General features: G+C 38.4%; 1 protein-coding gene across 1 annotated transcript in view; it reads left to right on the top strand.

The window, feature by feature from the left end:
- Positions 1 to 4,870: 4,870 nt before the first annotated feature.
- The window catches only part of KIF27 (kinesin family member 27), a 77,103-nt gene continuing 58,013 nt past the window's right edge, over positions 4,871 to 23,960 (top strand). The window contains exons 1-4 of the mRNA XM_045562218.1: positions 4,871 to 4,965; positions 7,761 to 8,145; positions 16,639 to 16,839; positions 19,279 to 20,237. Coding sequence (XP_045418174.1) covers positions 7,848 to 8,145; positions 16,639 to 16,839; positions 19,279 to 20,237 — 1,458 coding nt within the window. The 5' untranslated portion in view covers positions 4,871 to 4,965; positions 7,761 to 7,847. The remainder of the gene's footprint in view (positions 4,966 to 7,760; positions 8,146 to 16,638; positions 16,840 to 19,278; positions 20,238 to 23,960) is intronic.

Here is a 23,960-nt window from a genome sequence, read left to right as displayed (position 1 = left end):
CTTGTAACATGAATCTTGATCATAATCCCTATTTTCTTAGGAGAGATGACAAGAAGAGACATTATATACAAACATATCTGTATGGGTGAGTGCTTGGTGGTACTACATTATGAAAAGTTGTTGCCAACTAAGTGAAAATCATTTGCTTGGTTTATTAGCGAAGTAAAAAAATACTGACATGCAAGCCAGACTTCAGCTTTCTTCTAATCCTTTGCCTTTTAGGCCGACATGGACAATCTCTGGTTTTGTCTAGCACCAGACTGGACTCAGGGATTGGCATATCTACAAACAATCCTCTGTCACAAATGTGTCAGTTAGCAATATAGACATTACTGAAGATTTTGCAGGGGAGAGAGAGAAAGAGGTTTGAACTGCACACCTCACAGCATGAACCTAAACATTATCATTAGCTATTTTCAGTGTCCCTGGAATTCCCTTATCAGTTATCCTCTGCCTCCTCTCTGCTTCAGCCGCTCCTAACACCATTCGCTTCCCCAATCTTCCTCATTCCTTCTCAAAAACAGTCAAGTAATTCTTCTCTTGGTCTCATATGAACACCACCACCTTCTCTGAATACTGAATGCCAGCCAAATCAAACTCAGGAGGCTTATTTTCTACCTGAGAGTAGGCTAGCGATACATCTTCTCTGCAACATTGTCTTTCTGTATATAGATTTCTCATTCCAGCTGCTAAGTAATATTCTCCATGCCATTACAGAACTTCAGGCAGAGGACAGACATAGTCAGATTTATGTCCTATATAGATCACTACAGAAGGTGTGGAGGATGGATTTGTGAGAGCAAAATTGGACACAGGTGGATTAGTTGGTACGCTGTTTCAGTAGTCTAAGTGAGTGATTGTGAGACCTTGAACTAGAGATAAAAACAAAGGGAGTAGAAGAAAAAGACTCAGGAAATATTCAGATGTTAAACTAGCAGAATTTGGTGATTAAAATAGGGAATACGGTTGATTCAGTGACTTGCTTTTAGTGAACAGAACATGGCAAAGGTGATGGGCTATCCTGCCCATGATTAAGTTATAAATAACTCTGACTTCTGTCTTGCTACTTTCTTTCCCTGGCTCATCTTACAAGCTTAATTTGACAGAGAGGGCCACCAGTCAAGGAACTGAGGGTATAACCGCTAGACCAGTCTTATCTGGCCATACTCTATTTATAACAGAATGTCCAGTTATTTTGCAGGCACAGAGCGAAGACAGTACAAGTTATGAAGCCAGAGCATTCACAGAAAAAAAAACTTTCAACCTCAAATAACACCAGGGACTAAAGTCTCACCCTCTCATCCCCACGGAAAAAGATTGGGACATAACTAAAACCCAACACTAGAACACTTTCGGTATTTTTTTTTGTGTGTGTGTGTGTGTTTTTTTTTTTTTTGGTGTGTGTATGTGTTTTTGTTTTTTTTTTAACTTCCCAAACACACATGTCTGAACAGAAGACTTTCAAAAGTGATGTGTCCATTGTCTAGGAATGTCCGGTGATAAGACCCCTCCCTATATCTTACCATAAATAGTCTTATTTAAAGCCCTTCCAATAAAAACTTGCCCTGCCAGTACTTCTGCATACAAATCTATCCTCTCTAACCCATAAAACTTGCCCCAAACACTAGATTGAGGAGACATATTTGAGCTGGCCTGCTGTCTCCTTGCTGGTCGACTTGCAATAAAGCTTTTATTTTCTCAAAACCTGGTGCATAGTATTGGCTTCTATGTGCATCAGGTAGTGAGACCATTGCTTGGTAACAAGGGCAGCCTCTGGCCAACAGCCAACAAGGATATGAATCCCTAAGTCCCACAACCCTATCACCAAGCACTATGCGAGATTGGAAGCAGATCCTGCCCCAGTTGACCCTGAGATGATCATGGCCCTGGCTGATACCTTGACTGCAACCTTGTGAGAGCCCTGAAGCAGAAGACCCAGCTAAGCAATGCCCAGATTCGTGACCCACAGAAGCTATGAGATAAGAAATGTGTGTTGTTTTAAGCCACTAAGTTTTGGGGTAATTTGTTGCTCAGCAATAGATAACTAAGACAGTAGGTATATAATGCTGTTTAGTAGATGAAAGGTCATCTCTTATCCAGCTAGAATGTCAATTTAGACCAGATTATTTCAAACTTTAGGTTGCAATATATTAGTGGGTCATGAAATCAATTTAAAGGGTTATAATCTACACTTAACGAACCATTGAAAGAGAATAGAATAAAATAGAAGATATCATAGAACATCACACTTAGTAAGGGTAAATACTGTTCCACTAAGTTTTTTCTTCTTTTGAGACAGAGCCTCACTCTGTCGCCCGGGCTAGAGTGCCGTGGCATCAGCCTAGCTCACAGCAACCTCAAACTCCTGGGCTCAAACAATCCTCCTGCCTCAGCCTCCTGAGTAGCTGGGACTACAGGCATGTGCTACCATGTCCAGCCAATTTTTCTATTTTTAGTTGCCTGGCCATTTTTTTCCCATTTTTTAGTAGAGATGGAGTCTCGCTCTTGTTCAGGCTAGTCTCAAACTCCTGACCTCAAGTGATCCTCCCGCCTCAGCCTCCCAGTGTGCTAGGATTACATGCATGAGCCACCTCACCCGGCCTCCACTAAATTTTTGTTTCATGATCTCTTGTTTCCTTAATACTCCCCTTCTTTTCTGGATCTAGCTTTTGTGAGAATGTGGGTAGGGAGGAAGTTGTAGGGGCAAAGGGCAAATATTTCTTTACTTTATTGGCTCCAGCTGTAATCTTCTGTTGGTTGCTATTTCTCTGTTGAAACGGACTGGCCATGGGTGTTCTCTGCAGGCCAGGCATCCCAAAGCTGGTTTCCCACGGGACTTACGTGGAGTTCTTCAGAGGCTGGCTCAATTTCTTCCTTTAGTCCCAAGCCCAGCTCCTCCTGCTGCCTCTTGCTGCTGGAGTCTCCTCCTCAGAAGACAACCTTCAAGACAATCCTCATGGGGCTCAAGCTCGGGTACTTTTCAAAGGATCCACTTGGATTATAAATCTCACCCTGCTGAACAGTGGGCACACAGGCTGCTCCACTCTAGTGCCCTCTCTGTGAGCTGCCATTCAATCACTTCTCTCTGTTCCCAAGAACAGAAGCAGATCAGCCCACTTCTTCTCCTAGTCACTCCCAACCAGAAAGCCAGTTTCCTCTTCTTGCAGCTCTTCATCTGCGGGTCACTCTTAGAGCCTCCTTTCACTTAGGAGGGACACCTCTTACCTCCTATCTCTACTCTCCAACTCTCCGCCCCATAAGGCCTGAGACTCTTTCCCTTAGCATCTGCAACAAGGTACTTTTATGAAGACTTTAAAAATAGGATTTAAGTTGAAATGGAATTAGCTTTGTTCTGCTATAAATCCTAGGGAGGATGGGGTGGCAATGACTGGGATTCACTTTACAATGTGGGGAACTTAAGTAACTCCTCTTTAATTTTGGACCCAAGAAACCAATTTTGGGGCAAAGGAAAATGTCCCATTCCGATGCTGTGAGGCATTTGCTAACCTCCTCTCTGCAATCGTGTGGCCTTTACTTTTTATTTTTTGAAACAGGGTCTTGCTCTGTCTCCCGGTCTGGAGTGCAGTGGTCCAGTCATAGCTCAGTGTAGCCTTAAACTCCTGGGTTCAAGTGATCCTTGGCCTTGGCATCCCAAAGTGCTGCGATTACAGGCATGAATCCGTGCGCCCAGACTGTGTGGCTTCTTGAGAACTTCTGCTAAACCTTCCGTGTATTCTCTAACCTAAATTGTTACATACTGTTATTTATTGAGGCTTTGTCAGCAGCCTAGTCTTACCTATCAATTCACAGTCAGGACATGCAACATGGTTTCTTGGGGAGGTTTTTATTTTTTTTAAAAAGAGTTCTAAAAATGCAACATAATGAATTCACATCTTTGAATTTTTAAAATTCAAAATAATTCAGTTAACTATGGAACTTTTTTTTTTTCCAACTTCACTCCTAAGTTTCATGAGAGAAGGAAGGCTTTTTGAAGATGCTTAGATTGTGCTACCAAAACCAGGAGGCGCTAAGGCATTCAAAACTAAGTTGGAAAAGTTAAACATAGAATTACCATATGACTTAGCAATTCCACACTTAGTTCTGTACCTAAAAGAACTGAAAACAGATATTCAAACAAATGCTGGTACATGAATGTTCATAGCAGCATTATTCGTATTAGCCAAAAAGAGGAAACAATCCAGGTGTCATCAACTGATGAATGGGTGAACAAAATGTGGTATATCCATACAGGGGAGGATTATTCAGGCATAAAAAGGAATAAAAAGTGCTTATAGATGCTACAACATGAATTAATCTTGAAAATACTGTCAAGGAAAAGAAGCCAGACCCAAAAGGTTACACACTATATGATTCCATTAACATAAAATGCCCAGAAGGAAAAGGGGAAACTGCTAACTGGTTCCAGGGATTTTTTAGGCGGGGTGCTGATGAAAATGTTCTGGAACCAGACACACAGGTGATGGTTGCACATTTGGTAATGTATCATACCCACTGAATTGTGAACTTTAAAATGGCTCATTTTATGTTACACAGATTTTTACCTCAATACAAATAAACTGACTTGGTAGCTAAGATACCGAAACGCAGTGTGGAATCGTTCTCACATTCATTTTACGAGCCTGTGGAAAGCTGCGTGCGCTCAGCCCCCCGCAGACCGGTCCTCTCGGGTTGGTGGGACACAACCGGCGCGAGCACGGTAAGCTCGCAGACCGGCCCCTCGCGACGGCTGGGGCTCGGGGGCGTGGCCTGGCGCAGGGGCGTGGCCGGGAGGAGGCGTGGCCTGGCGCAGGGGCGGGGCCGGGGCGCACGGGGTACGTCGGCCTGCGGCCTCCGCCGGTTGCCGGGAGAACCGGCAACAACAAAAGGTGCGGGCGGCGGCGGCGCGCCAGAGCGAGGCCGAGGAGTCCTGCGCTCGCCGCCAGAGACCGGGGCTTTCCCGAGCCGGTCAGCGCGCCGCGGGCCGGGCTGGGCGGTGCGGGGAAGTGGGGCGCCCCTGCGCCCGCGCTCCGGGCCCGCCGTTGGGAGGAGGGGGCGTCGGCCGGGGGTCAGGGTTGCGGCGGGGTGGGTTAGGGGGGCGGTTGGGGCGCCGGCGAGGCCGAGGGGGGCGCCCGAGGGGGCCCAGGGTCGGCGCTGGGAGCCGGGCGAGCGGCCGGAGGCAGAGCGCCCCTTTCAGAGGTCGAAGGGCCCGGGGACTGGGACGCGACGGAGCGCGGGACCGAGCGCCCCCGAGTGGGTCCCGTGTACGTCTCGTGTGTGTACTTCCCGCTGCGGATGTGAAGAGGGGGAGCCCCACCGTCCGAGGGTTTGGTCTCGCCAGGGGCCTCCTTTTGCCATGGTAGAGGTTGAAACTTGGGTGCTTTCAGGCGCTGTGCAAGTCCGAAAGCCCTCATAGGCGGGTGATAATGGAGAAAGAGAAAGGGCGCCCAAATTATTTTTTCGAAACACCTTTTAAGTAACCACCCCCTCCAATTTTTAAAATCTTTGTTGTTTCCTCCTCTTTACTCCCCTCTCTTTTACACATTTGCGGCCTTTTCTGAAATCCTTGCGATTCGTTGTCCATCTTCTGGGAAGTTTTTTATGTAAATACTAATTACTAACAAACTGCAAGTTTAAGACAACCACTGCTTTCTGAGAAACCGAGGGTACAGGATGGCAACTGTATTTGGAGACACCTATTCCTGACCAATGACATGGCGTCAGGGATTAAATAATACTTACCTTGCCTTTGATCAGATTGCAGAAACCCGTTAAGTATGCCTAAATATTGCCAGCCAATCAGATTTCACCGTGTTTTTGCATTTATTGGTGACATGCATGTTTCTGATGACTACAATTGATCAGAATCTAAAGTGACTATAATTGAGCAGGATCTGAAGAAGTATAAGTGCTCTCGATTTTGTTTTTTAAAACTTCTTGTATATTGATTGTTTTATAAGCCACATGTTTATGGACCATTATTATTATTTCTTTAAAATTTTTTTTCTTTTAGTGACCCCGACATATTATTATTTTTTAATGGTTAGAATAGATGAGTTTCAGTTACCTTTACATCCAAATTGTTTATAGATATTACCATTATAAACAAAAAAGAAAATATCGCAATTACATTTGACATTTTTTATTAGCACATTCATTGGAAGCAGTTAGATTTGGCTTAACATAGGCCATGACTTTTGCTTTAATGTGATGGCATAAAAAATAAGCTAATCGATATGATAACTTCAAATGTAGGTGTTCAGAGACATTTGGAAGAATCAACTTAGCATCCCTACGGTTTGGAAAAGTTTCTGGTACCAAATGATTGTAGAGTCCTTTCGGATCCAAGAAAGGATTTACCATACACACGAGCACGTATTTTTTTTTCAATGTAAAATTTCATTAGAATGATTACAAATGCCAAGGTTTGGTGTATCTCTTTGTTTTGGCCATTAAAGGTAGTTTGTTGACTCTGTTTTGGGATTTTACAGCCCAAGGGACCTTGTAGGTTTTTACTCTCAGTGGGCTTTTAGTAGAGTAAATGTTTTTTGTTGTTGTGATCCTTTTCTGACTATCCAGTCACAGAATTACAAATGCAAAGTTCTGCTGCAGGGTTTTTAAAGGCTAGTGAATATTAAATATTAATATATCAACATTTCCATAGCAAGTAGTGCTTAAAATGTTATTTCTGCTATGAAATAACAGTAGTCTGCTGTTACTTAATGATAGTTTTCAGGACTCAGCATCTCCAAAAAGCCTAGTGTCAACCTCAAACTGATTACTTTTCATCATATGCACTTAAGCATTATCATAGATTACTCATTTGTTACCTTTTTTAGCTTTTGTGTAGTGTAAGCTTTATCCTACCGAGACTGTGAACATTTGTGTACACATTTTTATGCAAACATGTGTTTTCATTTCTCCTGGAAGTGGAATTGCAGGGTCAAATGGTAACTCTTGTGTTTCACTTGTTGAGGAACTGCCATTCTGTTTTTCAAAGTGGCTGTACCTTTTACATTCCCACCAGGAGTGTATGAGAATTCCAGTTTCTCTACACTCTTGCTGAAATTTGTTATGATCTGTCTTTTCTTTTTTTAGAGACAAGGTCTCGCTGTGTCGCTCAGGCTGGAGTGCAGTGACACAATCATGGTTCACTGCAACCTTGAACTCCTGGGCTCAAGGGATCCTCCCACCTCAGCCTCCTGAGTAGCTAGGAGTACAGGCACATACCATCATGCCTGGCTAATTTCTAAAAACATTTTTTGTGGAGACAGGGTCTTGCTAGGTTGCCCAGGCTGTTCTTGATCAAGTGAGCCTCCTGCCTTGGCCTCCCAACGTGCTAGGATTATAGGCATGAGCCACTGTGCCTGGCCTAATGTTTGCTTTTAATATATGTATAATTCCTTAATTATTTCTTTGCCTTAATTTTCTAACTCCCTAATTATTCAATGTTTAAATTAATGAACTAGAAAACACTACCACTGTAGAAATAAAGGCACAATAGAATCCCATGTATTTATCACTTAGCTTCATCATTTACCAACTCATGGCTTCCACCCCCTAGGTTATTTTGAAGCAAACCCAAGACATCATATCATTTCATCTATAAATTAATGATGTACTTTATGAGACAGATTTACTCTTTGTAACTATTTTATATCGGAACAAAATCTGCTCTAATTGACTTTGCTTTAGAGATGGTTAGTTTATTGGATAAAAGGAGTCAATAATAATTACAATTTGTTTTTTATTTTCTTACACAGAAGTCCAGATCTTATGTAAAATGGATATTTCTCACACTACATACTGAACATTAAGTAGAAAATCTATTTAGTAAAATTTAAGCTGTCATGGAAGAAATACCAGTAAAAGTTGCTGTAAGAATTAGACCTCTGCTTTGCAAAGAAGTTCTTCATAATCATCAAGTTTGTGTGAGAGTTGTTCCAAACACCCAGCAAATTATCATCGGGAGAGATAAAATCTTTACTTTTGATTTTGTTTTTGGCAAAAATTCCACTCAAGATGAAGTTTATAATACGTGTATAAAGCCGCTAGTGTTGTCACTCATTGAGGGCTATAATGCAACTGTTTTTGCCTATGGACAAACTGGATCTGGGAAGACGTACACCATTGGAGGAGGCCATGTTGGTAAGATTACTCTCTTTTTGTCAAACACTAGAAAGAAGCTAAAATAGGACAATACCTGACGCACAGCTGCTTAGGATATTGGTTGAATAATAAAAGAATGAATAGTATAATCTATTGATATATAATCTATGATAAGATCATCTTTGAAGGATTTGTTCTTAAATATTGGTGTTTCATTAAGAAATCTAATTTATAGTTACATAATATTTGCATGAGGAAAGAAGTTTAATTCAGTGTATTCAACCCTTGTTATTTTGAACATAATTGTAATAGAGATAAATGAGTTAACATTAGATTTTGCATCCTTTAACAAGTCAGTTGTAAATATTAAGAGTCCAGCAACCAGGACTTAGGGGCAGTAAGAGAAATTTATTATGTGGTTAAAATGTCTTTTATTTTTTTTCACTTTCTAGCCATATACTGAATATATTAGGATATAATTTCTGCTGCTGGTAATTCCATCTTGGAAAGGATGGAAACAGTCTCATCTAACTCACCCTTGGAGGCAATCACAGTTCTGATTTTTTTTCCACCGTAGATTATTTTTGCCTATTCAAGAACTTCATATTAATGGAATCATACAGAATAAGAAGCCTTGGAAAAGATGGAATCATAAGCTTTCCTGTAGAACTAGAGGGAACCTTGGAAATCATTTCTCTTCATTGATAAGTGAGGAGCCTAGGCCTAGAGAGATGAAGAGAGTGTTCAGTTAGGGGGCTAGTGGTGAAGTGGGGGATTGAAAGCCAAGTCCTCTGTTGAGACTGTTGACTGTATTGGTATTTTTCTACTAAAAGCAAACTTTTGAATATTGCACATAGGCATCATTGTCTAAAATTTTAGTTAGTATTCTTTATATGTGCAGTGGCTTTCAGCATTTTTTCATTTTTCTACTTCTCAAATGTAAAATACGTGACTTTCAGAAACTTCTCCCATTACTTGCATGAATATGGGGGAGCCTCAGAGGGTGACTATATGTTTTGAGGAAGTCCTTATTCCAAAGATTAAATAGAGAGGCCTTAAGAGTCCACTACTGCCAATTTTTATAAATCTCAGTTCTACAGGATTAGGAGATTACAGATACTAGATTATTTTAGGATCTCACAATAAAAAGAATTCAGTTTTTGTATATAAGTTGTGGTTTTTCTTGTAGACTTTTTTTTGATTGGCAAATGTCTTATAATCTCACTGACCCAGTGTGTGCTTTATGCCAATAGGAGTTATAAAATGTTCAGAGGTTGTTGTAATTGTAGCACTACTGTTTTTTTAATTAAGAGGCTATGAGGACTATTTTAATTCTGTAAGGGAAAAAGTTATTAAAGTTATCTGTTGTTCTAAAATATTTTGACTGCCCTTAAAATCTCCATACCAGAAGAAATAGACCACCATTAAGAACAGTTTTGGTGTTTTCTTTCTACTTTTTTTTTTAAATTAAAGAAATGCATATTATAAAAAGGGTTGCAAGTGGTACATAAGAAATTACATTAAACATGTGAAAAGCTCCTCTGGCCCCAAGAAATATCAGTTTAATGCACAGTAGCCATATTACTCACACATGTAGTTTTTTGGTTTTTTTGTTTGTTTGTTTAATGAGATGTTACATCTGTAACTTTTTTTTTACGTTTAATAGTATAAAATATCACTTCACTTCTTCCCATTTGGGTCACAGAAATTCATCTCATTTTTGACTGTATAATATTCCACAATGTGAATGAATTGTATCATCCATTCCAGTATTAATGGATGCTTAGGTTGTTTCAGATTTTTTTTTTTTGAGATGGAGTCTCCCTCTGTTGTCTTGGGTAGAGCGCAGTGGCGTCATCATAGTTCACTGCAAAGTCAGACTGCTGGGCTCAAGCTATCCTCTTGCCTCAGCCTCCCAAGTAGCTGGAACTACAGGCACGCACCACATTGCCTGGCTAATTTTTCTATTTTTAGTAGAGACAAATTTTCCTACTTTTAGTAGAGACGGGGTCTCACTCTTGCTCAGGCTGGTCTCCAACTCATGAGCTCAAGCAGTCCTCCCATCTCAGCCTCCCAGAGTGCTAGGATTACAGGCATGAGCCACTGCACCTGGCCTTGTTTTTGATTTTTATTGTTATAAAAAAGTTGCAGTGTATATCTTTGTACTTTTATCTTTGCATACATGTGTTAGTATTTCTATAGAATAGATTCCTAGAGACAGATTTGTTGAGTCAAAGAGTAGTCACATTTAAAATTTAGATTAGATCAGTCTGACAAAGTACACTCCAAAAAGGCTGTGTTACTTTAAATTCCCACCACCAAAATGTGAAAGCCATTTGCTGATAGCCTCGTCACTTAGTAATATTATACATTCAATTTTTTTTTTCCTTTTTTGATAGGTGAAAGATTATACTTTCTTGTTTAAAGTTACATTTATTTCTTGGTATATTAGTGAAATTAGTGAGCATTTTCTATTTCTCAGATTGTCTATGTAGAACACCAGTTCTGGGCAGTTATCTGCTGTTTCATTATTTAAAAAAGGTTTTTTTGACACAAGTCTTTCTCTGTGGCCTGAGCTAGAGTGTAGTGGTGTCATCATAGCTCACTGCGGCCTCCAACTCCTGGACTCCAGTGATCCTCTTGTCTCAGCCTCCACAGTTGCTGGGACTACAGGCGCGCATCCCCATGCCTGGCTAATTTTTCTATGTTTTGTAGAGATGGAGGTCTTGCTATTACCCAGGCTGGTCTCAAACTCCTGGGCTCAAACGATCCTCTCGCCTCAGCCTGCCAAAGTGCTAGGATTACAGGTGTGAACCACCATACCTGGCCTGCTGTTTGATTATTGACCATGCAAATTATTTATTGTTTTTTCTTCCCAATAAATATTTATTGAGCATCTGCAGTGTCTAGGGTATCATGCCTGGCACTATGGCAGAATGAAAATCTCTTATATTTTAATATGATGCTTATTTAAGCTAATATTCATTTTCCTGCTTTTCAGAACCTTGGATTTACTGACCTTTACAAGGCATAACCTTTTCCAAAACCTTTTGTGTACCCTTTACATAACATATAACAGCTAAATGATGGCTATTGAAGCTTTACAAATTTTCTCTCTGAAATAGTCTATTTTAGAAATATAAGACTAATATTGCAAATGTGATATTTAGATTATCAAAATACATATTGAAGCTTTATTATAAATATTTGAAATTGAGCTTTTTGGTAAGTGTTTTGATTTATTGTGCTTTGTTATCTGGTGAAGGGAGGAATAAATGAGCTATTTCTGGTAAATTGTATATTTTGGCTAACTTAGATTGCTTATCTATACTATAGTTTTGAAAGGGTTTAGACATTTCCTATTGGCTAGTTCCTGGAAGCTCTTAAAAAGGAATCTTCACTTTCTCCCTGTATGGTATTGGAAAAAACCTACAGTTTCCTTTACTTGCCACATGATGGTAGTCTTGCATCTTAAATTAGGTGAAAGGCAGCCATCCAAGTTCATAGAGATTCAGATTTTCAGGCTGGTTATCTTCAACTGGAAGATTGGACACTAGTTGTTTTTAAGGTTCTCATTTGTAAGCCAACTTTTTGTTGCTTCGAATATATTTTCTGTGGAACCATGTTAAAAATGGTGGGTGGATTTCTAAACTGGCCTATGAAAACTTTAAGTCTCAATTTTTCCTTCCACTTATTTTAAGTTGTATCTTATATACTTTTTTTTTTACTGTTTATTTTCATTTTTTATTTGAGACAGGGCCTTACTCTGTCAACTCCTGGTGGAATGCAGTGGTGTGATCATAGCTCACTGCAGTCTCGAACTCCTGGGCTCAAGTGATCCTCTTACCTCAGCCTCCCGAGCAGCAGGGGCTATAGGTGTGAGTTGCCACACCCAGCCTTTACTAATTTCTAAATTGTGATAAAAATATATGTAAATATACGTAACATAAAATTTACCATTTTAACTACTTTTAAGTGTACAGTTCTGTGGCATCAAATACATTCAGTGTTAATGTAGTCACCACCACTACTTCCAAAATTTTTCATCACCCCAAACAGAAGTTCTGTACCTGTTTTAACAATAACTCCCCCCCACTCTACATCCCTTGGTAACCCTTAATTTACTGTCTGTTTGAATTTGCCTATTCTAGATATTTCATAAAAGTAGAAGAGTACAATATTTATCCTTTATCCGGCTTCTTTCACTTAGCATCTTGTAGCATCTATCAAAACTTCATTCCTTTTTATGACTGAATAACATTCCATTGTATGTATATACCACGTTTATTTATCCATTCTTCTGTTGGACATTTGGTTTGTCTCCCCCTTTTGGCTCTTGTAAATAATGCTGCTGTGAACATGGATGTAAAAGCATCTGTTTGAGTCCCTCATACACATTTTTGTAAAGCTGCTTTAAAGTCCTTTTTGAAACAAAGTGGGGCATAAATAGATATTCACTCATGATTTTATGGTACTGGTCTGTGTTCTGGTTGTGGAAGTTGTCTTAGATAGTATTGGAGGAGAAGAGGTGTAGAGGTGTACCCTTTCTCATTCCTGGCCTTTCTGCACCTCTTCTACACACATCCTCTATTGCCTCCAGACTCTGGCTTGCTTCTTTGCCCTTTCTACTCAAGCTCCCTGCACCTTTCCCACCCCACCCAGAAATCTCAGAACAGATGTTCTTGGCTCAGTGCAAAGAAATATGATCCAAGGATTTTTTTAGAAAAAGGATCTTGCCAACGTAAATGAATTTGCACTGTAGTGTTTAGGATTCCATGCAGACCATAATAAATGAACCAAAGAGAAAGATATTTCAGTGCAAAGGACTGTGAAATAGGTTAGTCTTACCTGGGGTGAGTTTCCTGTTTTTTTATGGCTTTTTCAGTTTCAGAAATTACATGTGGTCTAAAAGCAGCAACATTTTTATTACAGTGACTCCACTAATAGTGGGGACACTAGTGAATATCCCAGGGATGGGATGTCTTTGGACAGGGGCAGGCACCCCTTTGTGTTGAAAGATTTTTTTATAAGCTAAGGGCCACCTTTCTGGATCTAGTATTTAATGAACAGTGTATTAGTAAATTGGGAAAGGTCAAATATAAAATAGCATGGCCTATTTATGAAATAAAATGCTACCCCATAAAGTGTTATCTTTTTTTTTTTTTTTTTTTTTTGAGACAGAGTCTCACTCTGTTGCCCAGGCTAGAGTGAGTGCCGTGGCGTCAGCCTAGCTCACAGCAACCTCAAACTCCTGGGCTTAAGCGATCCTACTGCCTCAGCCTCCCGAGTAGCTGGGACTACAGGCATGCGCCACCATGCCCAGCTAATTTTTTGTATATAGATTTTTAGTTGGCCAGATAATTTCTTTCTATTTTTAGTAGAGACGGGTCTCGCTCTTGCTGAGGCTGGTCTCGAATTCCTGACCTCGAGCGATCCACCCACCTCGGCCTCCCAGAGTGCTGGGATTACAGGCGTGAGCCACCGCGCCCGGCCTCTTTTTATATTAAAGTGGACATTTCTACTACACCTACCTGCTTTGTACTTCACTGGTACCACTTCTGCCTGTCTCATTCACGGAACTTTTCAAATATATTTTCTCATAAAATCTTTTATTTTTGCCTTAAACTTATATAAGTATCATTTAGTTTATTAGGTTGTCTTGTCATTTGATTGTAAGCTTCTTTGTTTTATGCTTCTTCCAGTTTTCTACAATAGATTTATTTACTTTTAATCTATATTTAAAACTTTTAATTTATTTTTAAACTATATATTTAAAAATTATTTCTAATGGTAAAAATTCAAATATTTACAATTAAGATAAAAAGTTTTTCTTTTTTTTCTTTCCCCATTTTAACTCTCTAGAAGTAGCCACCATTAAGTTTTTTACATACTTTTTTGAAAGTATTCATTGCATAGATATCTATTTTTTCTTTTACCCAGATGAGATTTGTCATGCAATTGCTTTTTTTACTTCATAGATCTTAAATATCTGTTCAATGGTAGGTGCATGTTATGCCATTGTTAACTATCCATTCTCCTACTAATGGATTTATTAGGTTTTAGGAATTTTTTCACGATTATAGTCAATCTTTACTGATCCTCATATAACATCTTTGGGTATGAGCATATGTATTTCTTTAGGACTATATCTGAGTTAAAGGGTGATCATGTTTAAATTTTTAATACTATTGGTATTAATGATTCTCCAAACAGGCTGTACCAATTTACATTCTCATAGTATATTAGAGGACCCAGTTTGTTCACATCCTTGAGAAAAGTAGGCATTATCAAATTTTAAATCTTTGCCCACATGGTATTTTAAACAGTGAATAATTATAAATAGTGATTAGATTATTGTGAATATAATTTATCATCAATTACAATGATAATTTTAGTAGTATTTTGGTGTTAGTAATATTAAAAGTTGAGAGAATTCTTGATACATCTCCTTTTACTGTTCTTAAATCAATTGATAGGCCAGGCATAGTGGCTCACGCCTGTAATCCCAGCACTTTGGGAGGTCAAAGTGGGAGGATCACTTGAGGCCAGGAGTTTGAGACCAGGCTGGCCCATATAGCAAGACCCCATCTCTATAAAAAATGAAAAACAACTATTAATAACCCTTTCTTTACCCACTTCCCCAGCCATCTACCATCTCACTTCTCTGCTTTCCTTTGCAACAGAACCTTGAAGCTGTTACCTGTGACTTGTGTCCAGTTCTCCTCCTCCCATTCTTTCTTAAATCCACTCTATTTAGACTTTCACCTCCACTACCATTAAAACTGTACTTGCCAAGATAATCATAAATGACCTTCACTTTGCTAAATCCAGTGATCAGTTCTCATATCTCATCTTACTGGACCTATCAGCAGATTTGATATACGTTCTGTACTTGGTTTCTAGGCCACTACATTCTTGATTTTCCTCCTACTTAACTGATTGCTCCTCATGATTTTTTGCTGGTTCCTTATAAGTGAACCAATAAATGAAGTGCCCCAGGTGTCAGACTTTTGGTGCTTTTCTCTTCTGACTCTACTTTCTTGGTGATCTCATCCACTTTCATGACATTAAATACCATATATATGTGGCTGACTTCCAATTTTCAACTTCCTATTCAACCTAAGGAATGCTTAATAGACATCTCAAGCTTAGTAGGTTAAAAACTGAACTTCTGCCATTTTCCCTTCAAGCCAACTCAATACCATCCTTCCCCATGTAAGGTGATGGCAATTCCAGTGGCTCAAGACAAAATCTTTGAGTCATCCTTGACTCAATCGCTTTGTCTCACATCCCATATCCAGTCTGTCAGAATATCTTAATAGCTCTCCCTTCAACATAAACCCAGAATCTGGCTACCATCCTGGTGTGAGCCACCATTCTGTTTACCACTTGACTCCCACATTACTGCAGTAGCCTCCTCAGTGGTCTTGCTGCTTCTACCCTTGTAAAATACAGCAGCAAGAGTGGTCTTTTAAAAATCTCAAGCAATAGTAAGTTACTGCTCTATTCCAGTGGCTCTCATCTCACTCAGATTAAAACCCAAAGTGTAGTGGTTTGTAAGGACCTCCATGAACTGGCTTCGGTTACCTCTCTGACCTCATCTCCTGTCACCTTGCCTTTGCTCCCTCTACAACAGCCATGCTGGCCTCCTTGTTTATGAATCACACCAATTTAGTGCCCTTCACACTGGCTGTTTCCTCTGTGTGGGACACTTTCCTCAGCTATCCATGGGTCCCCTCCACCACCTCTTTTAAGTCTTTGCTCAAATGTCTGCTTCTAAAGGCCGAGGCGGGAGGATAGCTCGAGGTCAGGAGTTCGAGACAGCCTGAGCAAGAGCGAGACCCCGTCTCTACTAAAAATAGAAAGAAATGATTTGGACAGCTAAAAATCTATATAGAAAAAATTAGCCGGGCATGGTGGTGCATGCCTGTAGTCCCAGCGACTCAGGAGGCTGAGGCAAAAGGATTGCTTGAGCCCAGGAGTTTGAGGTTGCTGTGAGTGAGGCTGATGCCATGGCACTCTAGCCCGGGCAACACAGCAAGACTCTGTCTCAAAAAAAAAAAAAAATTGATGCCCGGTATGACCTGCCTATTTAGAGTTATGAGTACTTCCCACCCCATGCACAGTCATACTTCCAGTCCCCTTACCCAGCTCTATTTTTTTCTCCAGGTACATTTAGTACCTTTTAATATACTATGTAATTCACTTATCAGTTGTTGTTGGTTTTTTTTTTGGTATTATCTTTTGTACAAGGGCAGAGATTTCTTCTCCCCCTGTTTTGTTCATTGATGGTTCTCAGAATCCTAGAACAGTGCCTGGCATATAATAGGTACTAAATAAATATTTGTTGAATAAATGCATGAATGAATTCTAAGGGGATGCATGTGAAAACTTTTATCTATATATTTTATAGTTGTGATTCAAAAATATTATAGAGAAATATAAGAAAATAATGTATTAACTGTAAATTTTGTGTTGTAGCTTTACTTATATTTTAAGTTCTAGATATGCTTTCTTTTTCTAAATTTTCAGCTTCAGTTGTGGAAGGTCAAAAGGGTATCATTCCAAGAGCTATCCAAGAAATATTTCAAAGCATCTCTGAACATCCTAGCATTGACTTTAATATAAAAGTATCTTACATAGAAGTATACAAGGAAGAACTAAGAGATCTTTTAGAATTGGAGACATCTATGAAGGATCTTCACATCCGAGAAGATGAAAAAGGAAACACAGGTAAGTAGCCCACTAAGTTGATTGCCTTCCTTAGCAAGCAGACATGCTTTAATTCAGTTTCTGTATATATTTTAGGAATCTTTAAAAACAGATATAGAAGCAAAATGAATTGAATTTACTTTTAAATTGAATGGCTTATTGATTATCAATCTTATTTAAATAACTCAGATGGAAAAGTAGTTCAGACTGATTGGTAAGGTGAAGTTATTAATTTATAATTTAAGATATTGATTTCCTATAAATTGTCCCTCTGTGGCCTGACCTCAAGTGAGACTGTGATACAGGCTAAATTTGTTTTTGTATCTTTTTTTCCTCCCACATCTATCCCAAGATTGGGGATGGCTTTTCCTTTAGAAACTTTCTTCCTCGTTGATTTTTGTCCCAGCACACCTTTTTTTTTTTAAGTTAGAGTTTATGTTTTTGCTTTTCCATGTTGACATTTACATGTTCTTTGTTATTCTAAAGTTCTGACTGTGATAGGAACTTGTTAATCTCATTAACTAATGTGCATTTGTTTGAAAATGGGAATGTCAAAATGCAAGTATTTTAAGGAATAATTTCTGCTTTACTGATTTTAAAGCTAATATTCATCATAGAATATTTTGAAAACAGGAAAGTATAAGGAAGAAAGTTAAAGATTATCTCTGAACCTAGAAGTAGCATCTTCTCTTTTCAGTGTGTTTCCTTCCAAATTTCTTTTTCTGTTTACATATAATTTCTTTTCTTTTTTTTGAAAGAAGGATCTCGCTCTGTCACCCAGGCTGGAATGCAGTGGCGGGATCATAGCTCACTGCAACCTCAAACTGCTGGTTCAAGTGATCCTCTTGCCTCAGCCTCCCAAGTAGCTGACATTATTTCCATCAGGCACATGCCTCCATGCCCATCTAACTTTCAAAAAATTTTTTGTAGAGACAGAGTCTCACTATGTTGCCCAGGCTGGTCTTGAACTCCTGGCCTCAAGTGATCTTCCCACTTCAGCCTCCCAAAGTGCTGGGATTACATGCACCTGGCCCCATGTCACTATTTTTTTTTTTTATAAAGCTACCAGGTGATTTGGATATGAGAAACATAGTGCTCACAGCCTAACATTAGAAAAATTTTATAAAAGTTTTAATATGATTTATAGTTATATTGCCATATTCTATAAACTTTGATATTATAGCACAGCCTATTTGTGGGAAGGTACTTTCAATGAGCTAGGTTGTTAAAAAAGTGTCATGATGGAAACAATGTCAATGAAATGATTATTTTTTAAGTAAATGGTGATGTGACAGGATCTGAGTGAAGAAGCAGCATGGCACTAATTTGAGATCAGGAGCTTTTCTGCTCTGATTCAAAGCCCAGATCCACCTACTCCTCTTTGAAATATTTTTGGATATAAACAAATAATGCTGTTAGTAAGCTTATTAGGTTATTTTTTGCTCTTATTCTGCTGTTCAAATAGAAACTTTCATTTTTTGAATTGTCATCTCATCTGTTTACCTTGCATTCTGATATTGCATAGGCCGTATCTGTTTTTGAAATGAATAACCAACTTTATTTGTATTGAATTTTTGACTCATCATTGATTATGACTCTACATATTATAAAGCCTAAAAGCTAAGGATGGCTTGACTAGTAAAACAACTGAAAAAAAAAACCTAATTTCTTTTAATTATTTCTAATTAATTCTTTTAATCTACCAATGATTAACTCTTTTGAATTATATTTGATCTATTATCTTTTAATCTCTTAGACTTTACAAATCAAAATACTGGAATAAAGAGTTTTTCTTTTGTCAGTAATTTTATTTATTTATATATTCATTCTCAGTAATTTTATTTATTTATATATTCATTCATTCATTTTTTGAGACAGGGTCTTACTCTGTTTCTAGGGCTAGAGTGCAGTGGCATCATCATAGCTCACAGCATCCTCAAACTCCTGGGCTCAAGCGATCCTCCTGCCTCAGCTTCCCAAGTAGCTGGGGCTATAGGTGTGCCACAACACCCAGCTAATTTTTTTTTTAAATTTTTATAGAGATGGGGTTTTACTGTGTTGCTCAGGCTCGTCTCAAGGTCCTGGGCTTAAGCAGTCCTCGCACGTCAGCCTCCCAAAGTGCTGGGATTACAGGCATGAGTCACTGTGCCTGGCCTTGTCAATCATTTCAAAGAATTGAGAGTGATATGTGACTCCAAAGAAGCTAGATTATTTTTTCAAAAAATTATATCTTTTAGAGTTTTAAGATCACAATGAGTGCTGTCAAAATAATTCCTTTGGGAGATTATCTAAAATTATTTAATGATGTTGCTGATGTTACTGTTTTTGTTTGAAATGCTATTGATTTTTTTTAAAGGGACTATCTTGGCCAGGCCTTTTAGCAAATGATAACTGTTGTGTGATTAACTATACTGAATTTTGATGAAAGACTTGTTTAAAAACTTGTTATTGCATTTTAAGTGATTGTTGGGGTCAAGGAATGTCATGTAGAGGGTGCAGATGAAGTGATGAGTCTTCTGGAGATGGGGAATGCAGCCAGACATACAGGTACCACCCAAATGAATGAGCACTCCAGCAGATCACATGCAATTTTTACAATCAGCATTTGTCAAGTTGAGAAAAATACAAAGGCAGCTGAAGATGGATCTTGGTATTCCCATCGGCATATTGTCTCAAAGTTCCACTTTGTGGATTTGGCTGGATCAGAAAGAGTAACCAAAACGGGGAATACTGGTGAACGATTCAAAGAATCCATTCAAATCAACAGTGGGTTGCTGGCTTTAGGCAACGTAATTAGTGCTCTTGGGGACCCACGCAGGAAAAGTTCACATATTCCATACAGGGATGCTAAAATTACCCGGCTTCTGAAAGATTCCCTGGGAGGCAGTGCTAAGACTGTCATGATCACATGTGTCAGCCCATCCTCCTCAGATTTTGATGAGTCCTTAAATTCTCTCAAATACGCCAACAGAGCACGGAACATTAGAAACAAACCGACTGTAAACTTCAGCCCTGAGTCAGACCGTATGGATGAAATGGAATTTGAGATTAAGTTGCTTCGAGAAGCTTTGCAAAGCCAGCGGACTAGTGTCAGCCAAACTAGCCAGATCCATCGAGAGGGGACTCCTGATAAAAATAAAATCCATTCTCTTGAGGAGCAAGTAGCTCAGCTACAGGGAGAATGTCTCAGTTACCAAAGTTGTATAGAAGAAGCCTTTACCTTCTTGGTGGACTTAAAAGATGCTGTCAGACTAACCCAAAAGCAGCAACACAAGCTGCAGGAGTGGTTTAACATGACCCGGGAGATCAGGAAGGATGTCTTCACCTCAGTCCGAGAAAACCGAGCCATTGGAAACCTGGAAGAAGGACCACAGCATCTTACAGTTCTCCAGCTGAAAAGAGAGCTTAAAAAATGCCAGGTACTTAGATGTCGCTTTTTTGTTGTTGTTGATACATGTTATACATTTGGGGTACATGTGAGAATTTAATACATTTAGACATCACTTTTATGAGTATCTTGTTTAAGTACTAAATTTATTTGGGCAAGTAAATTCTAGGTAATTTTGGAATTTCAGGTTTTTTAAAAGACTTATGTGTAGAATCTCATTTGTCTTTCCCTTACTTTGTTTCTTTCTAACCTCGCTATCCTTCCTCCTCACAGTTATGCCTTTCTTGGCTCATCTTTCTTTCTCCTTTGGTTAAAATATATTTTAATTTATTTGTTATATTTATTAAATAGAACCTTGTGGAACTGGTTGTCAATTTAGAGGATGAAAAGAAACACATTTTCAGAAACAAAATTAAGTTATACTTTACCAAGTTTTTCTCCCTCTACTGGTCAGTGGTTCTTTTTTTTTTCCCGTTGTCCGCCTGCCTGCCCACCTTGGTCAGTGGTTCTTGAAAGAAAAACTTACTTCATTCCTTGAGAAACAAGTCAACATATTTGTTGATATTTAATGAACGTAGATATGTACATGTATGCATATTGTATATACATATATTGAGTTTAGAATTACGTTTCCCCACTTTTCATTCAGAAAACATTTATTGCATGAAGATTGTGGAAATAGTGGATAATAGGACATACTGTAGTTTTGCTTGCTGGGAGTTTGCAATCTAGTGAGCAAATGGGTGGTCCTATTTATTTAAGGAATGTTGTTCCTTAAGTAACATGGTTCCGAACTTCATGAGTCTGTCTGTTTTTTAAAATAGGAAAACATGTAATTGAAAACATAGCTTTCTAGTTAGAAATATTTCTGTAAAACCTTTTTATATGAAGTATTATAAAGAAGCTATTTATATTGTCTTCTATTACAACAGTTCTCAAACTTTGATCCCAGGACTTATTTATTTTTTAAATTTTATTATTTTTTTAGAGACAGCGTCTTGCTCTGTCACCTAGGCTTGTGTGCAGAGGTACCATCATAACTCACTTCAGCCTCAACCTCTTGGACTCAAGTAATCCTCCTGCCTCAGCCTCCCAAGTAGCTAGGACTACAGGTGCATGCCACCACACCTGGCTAATTTTTTGATTTTTTTTGTACAGATGAGGTCTTGCCATGTTGCTCAGACTGGTCTTGAAGTCCTGGCCTCAAGTGGTCCTCCTGCCTTGGCCTCCCAAAGTGCTGGGATTACAGGCATGAGCCACCACACTTGGCCTTATTTTTTTAGTTTATTTCTTTAATAAACTAAGGGAACAGGACTTCTTCATACTTTTAAAATCAAGGTTTCCCCAAAGGGTTTTTATTTATGTAGGTTATATCTATCGGTATTTACTATATTAGAATTAAAACTGAAAACAATTTAAGCTATTATTAATTCATTCAAAACTAACAATTATAGCCTGATTACATGTTAATATAAAGAACTTTTTTTCCCATGAAAAATAACTATTTTCCAACACAAAACAAATTTTAAGAGTAGAATTGTTTTACGTTTTGCAAACCTCTTTAGTATCTACCTTAGTAGAAAACAGTTGGATTTTCATATCTGCTTCATCATTCAATTTATAACAATATGTTGTTTTAGTTGAAGTTTGTGAATAAAATTCAGCTTCATAGATTTGCATTTGGAAGGGAGGTGTATTTTAATAACTTTGTCAGATAGTTGTAGATACTCTTCTTTGCTGCTGCACCAAAACTCAACAAGTGGAAATTTCTTTCTTTCTTTCTTTCTTTCTTTCTTTCTTTCTTTCTTTCTTTCTTTCTTTCTTTCTTTCTTCCTTTCTTCCTTTCTTCCTTTCTTCCTTTCTTCCTTTCTTTCCTTTTCTTTCCTTTTCTTTCCTTTTCTTTCCTTTTCTTTCCTTTTCTTTCCTTTTCTTTCTTCTTTCTTTTCTTTCTTTTCTTTCTTTCTTTCTTTTTTTTAAAGAGATGAGGTCTTGCTATGGCCTCTAGCAATCCTCCTACCTCAATCTCTGGGATTTGAAACTATTTTGTTACATTAAGATCTATATATTGAAATCTACTAGTCTCTATCTTATACTTTGAATGGATATTTTATCCACATGTGATTTTGAATCATTATGCATTTGGTCATTTAGAAAATATTTGTGTACTGAGTGATGCACATCTTTCACATGGTGACACATTTCATTATACAATATCAAAAAATCACATTCATTAATATAACTAGTGATCTCACTAGCAGCTTCCTTTAAGTATTGGAAGCTGTCAAACTTACTGTGGTACAAATGTTTTCCAAAATTCTAATTTTTGTATGAAACTTGAATTTTATCATTCACAACAAATAATATTTTTTTGTTTTCCTTGAAATCATGAGCTCTCATTTTCAAGAAAATGTTTGCCACATATCCAAGTCTGAAAAACCATGGTCTCTCTGTTGTTATTTAGAGTAAAAATAGTACCCCATGAAATAAGTACCTAGTTGAGCTTGCAACTCAGTTGTACAAGTACTTTTTGCAACAGATAACTTTTACCTTTCATTATGCCACAGAAATACTTCATCAGTACTTCCTATTTTGTCACACAGAAACACATACTCAGGGTTGAGAATTAATAATTTTTATTGCTTCACCAAGACTTTTTTTTTTCTTTTGAAACAGAGTCTTGCTCTGCTACCCAGGCTAGAGTGCAGTGGTGTCATCCTAGCTCACTGCAACCTCAAATTCCTGGGCTCAAGTGATTGTCCTGCCTCAGCCTCCTGAGTAGCTGGGACCATAGGTGTGTGCCACCACACCTGGATAATTTAAAATTTTTTTGTAGAGATGGGGTTTCATGTTGTTGCTTAGGATGGTCTTGAACTCCTCATCTTTCTACCTCAGCCTCTCAAAGTGCTAGGATTACAGGTGTGAGCCACCATGCCCGGTCTCACTAAGACATTCTTAAGTGAAACTGGCATTTGTTTATATTGTGAGTGTCTGATAGTGAATGACTGCTAGTACAGTTTGGTGTCACTTCATTTGTTTATGCTGAGGAGCCAGCAGTTTTACCCACCATTGCTTTTGCATCATCAGTGCAAATGTCAATATGGTAAAAAAGGCAAATATTGTTCTATTATTATTATGAAAATAGTTTTGACTTCATGGACACCCTGAAGGACTCTAAGGGACATGCCAAAAGGGTTTCTGTGGAACATTGTGAGAACTGCTGCTTTATTACAGTGGCTTTACTATTTAAATACAAGCATTTAAGGTAATACCTTTTAAGTCTCTTTGGGGTTTTGGGTTTTGGGGGGAGGGGTTTTTTTTGAAAGGTAGTAACTCTCCCTAGGTAAAGCAGGCCCTTCCTTATTAGTATAAGAAACAGGTGGAATAGGAAGTTCAGGTAATTGGAAGCTTGAATTGGAAGCATATAGGAGTTGGTAATAGGAAGCACTTTTCCTTCATGCTTCTTAGGTGGTTGAAATTGGAAGCCATAAAACCCATTGCTGGGTGGGGCAGGGTGGGTAGTAACTTCCTCTCTCCATTTGTTGTAAACTAAATTTAAATTTGTTCTAGATTATGTACTGTAGATTATGACTTCCCAGAGATATTAACAGTCTTGCTGAATAAGGGATACTATGATCAGATTATTTTGGAGAATGATAGATTGCAACAAACACACAGGTTTTTTAATGGCAAGACTTCTCAGAACTTTGAAAGTGCTGATGAATATTATGAATCTCAAAGTGAGAGACATAACATT

This window comes from Lemur catta, chromosome 10 (genome assembly GCF_020740605.2).
Source record: "Lemur catta isolate mLemCat1 chromosome 10, mLemCat1.pri, whole genome shotgun sequence".
Lineage (NCBI taxonomy): Eukaryota > Metazoa > Chordata > Mammalia > Primates > Lemuridae > Lemur > Lemur catta.
The sequence above is the reverse complement of the archived record's forward strand: the minus strand, read 5'-3'. Positions and strand labels throughout refer to the sequence as shown.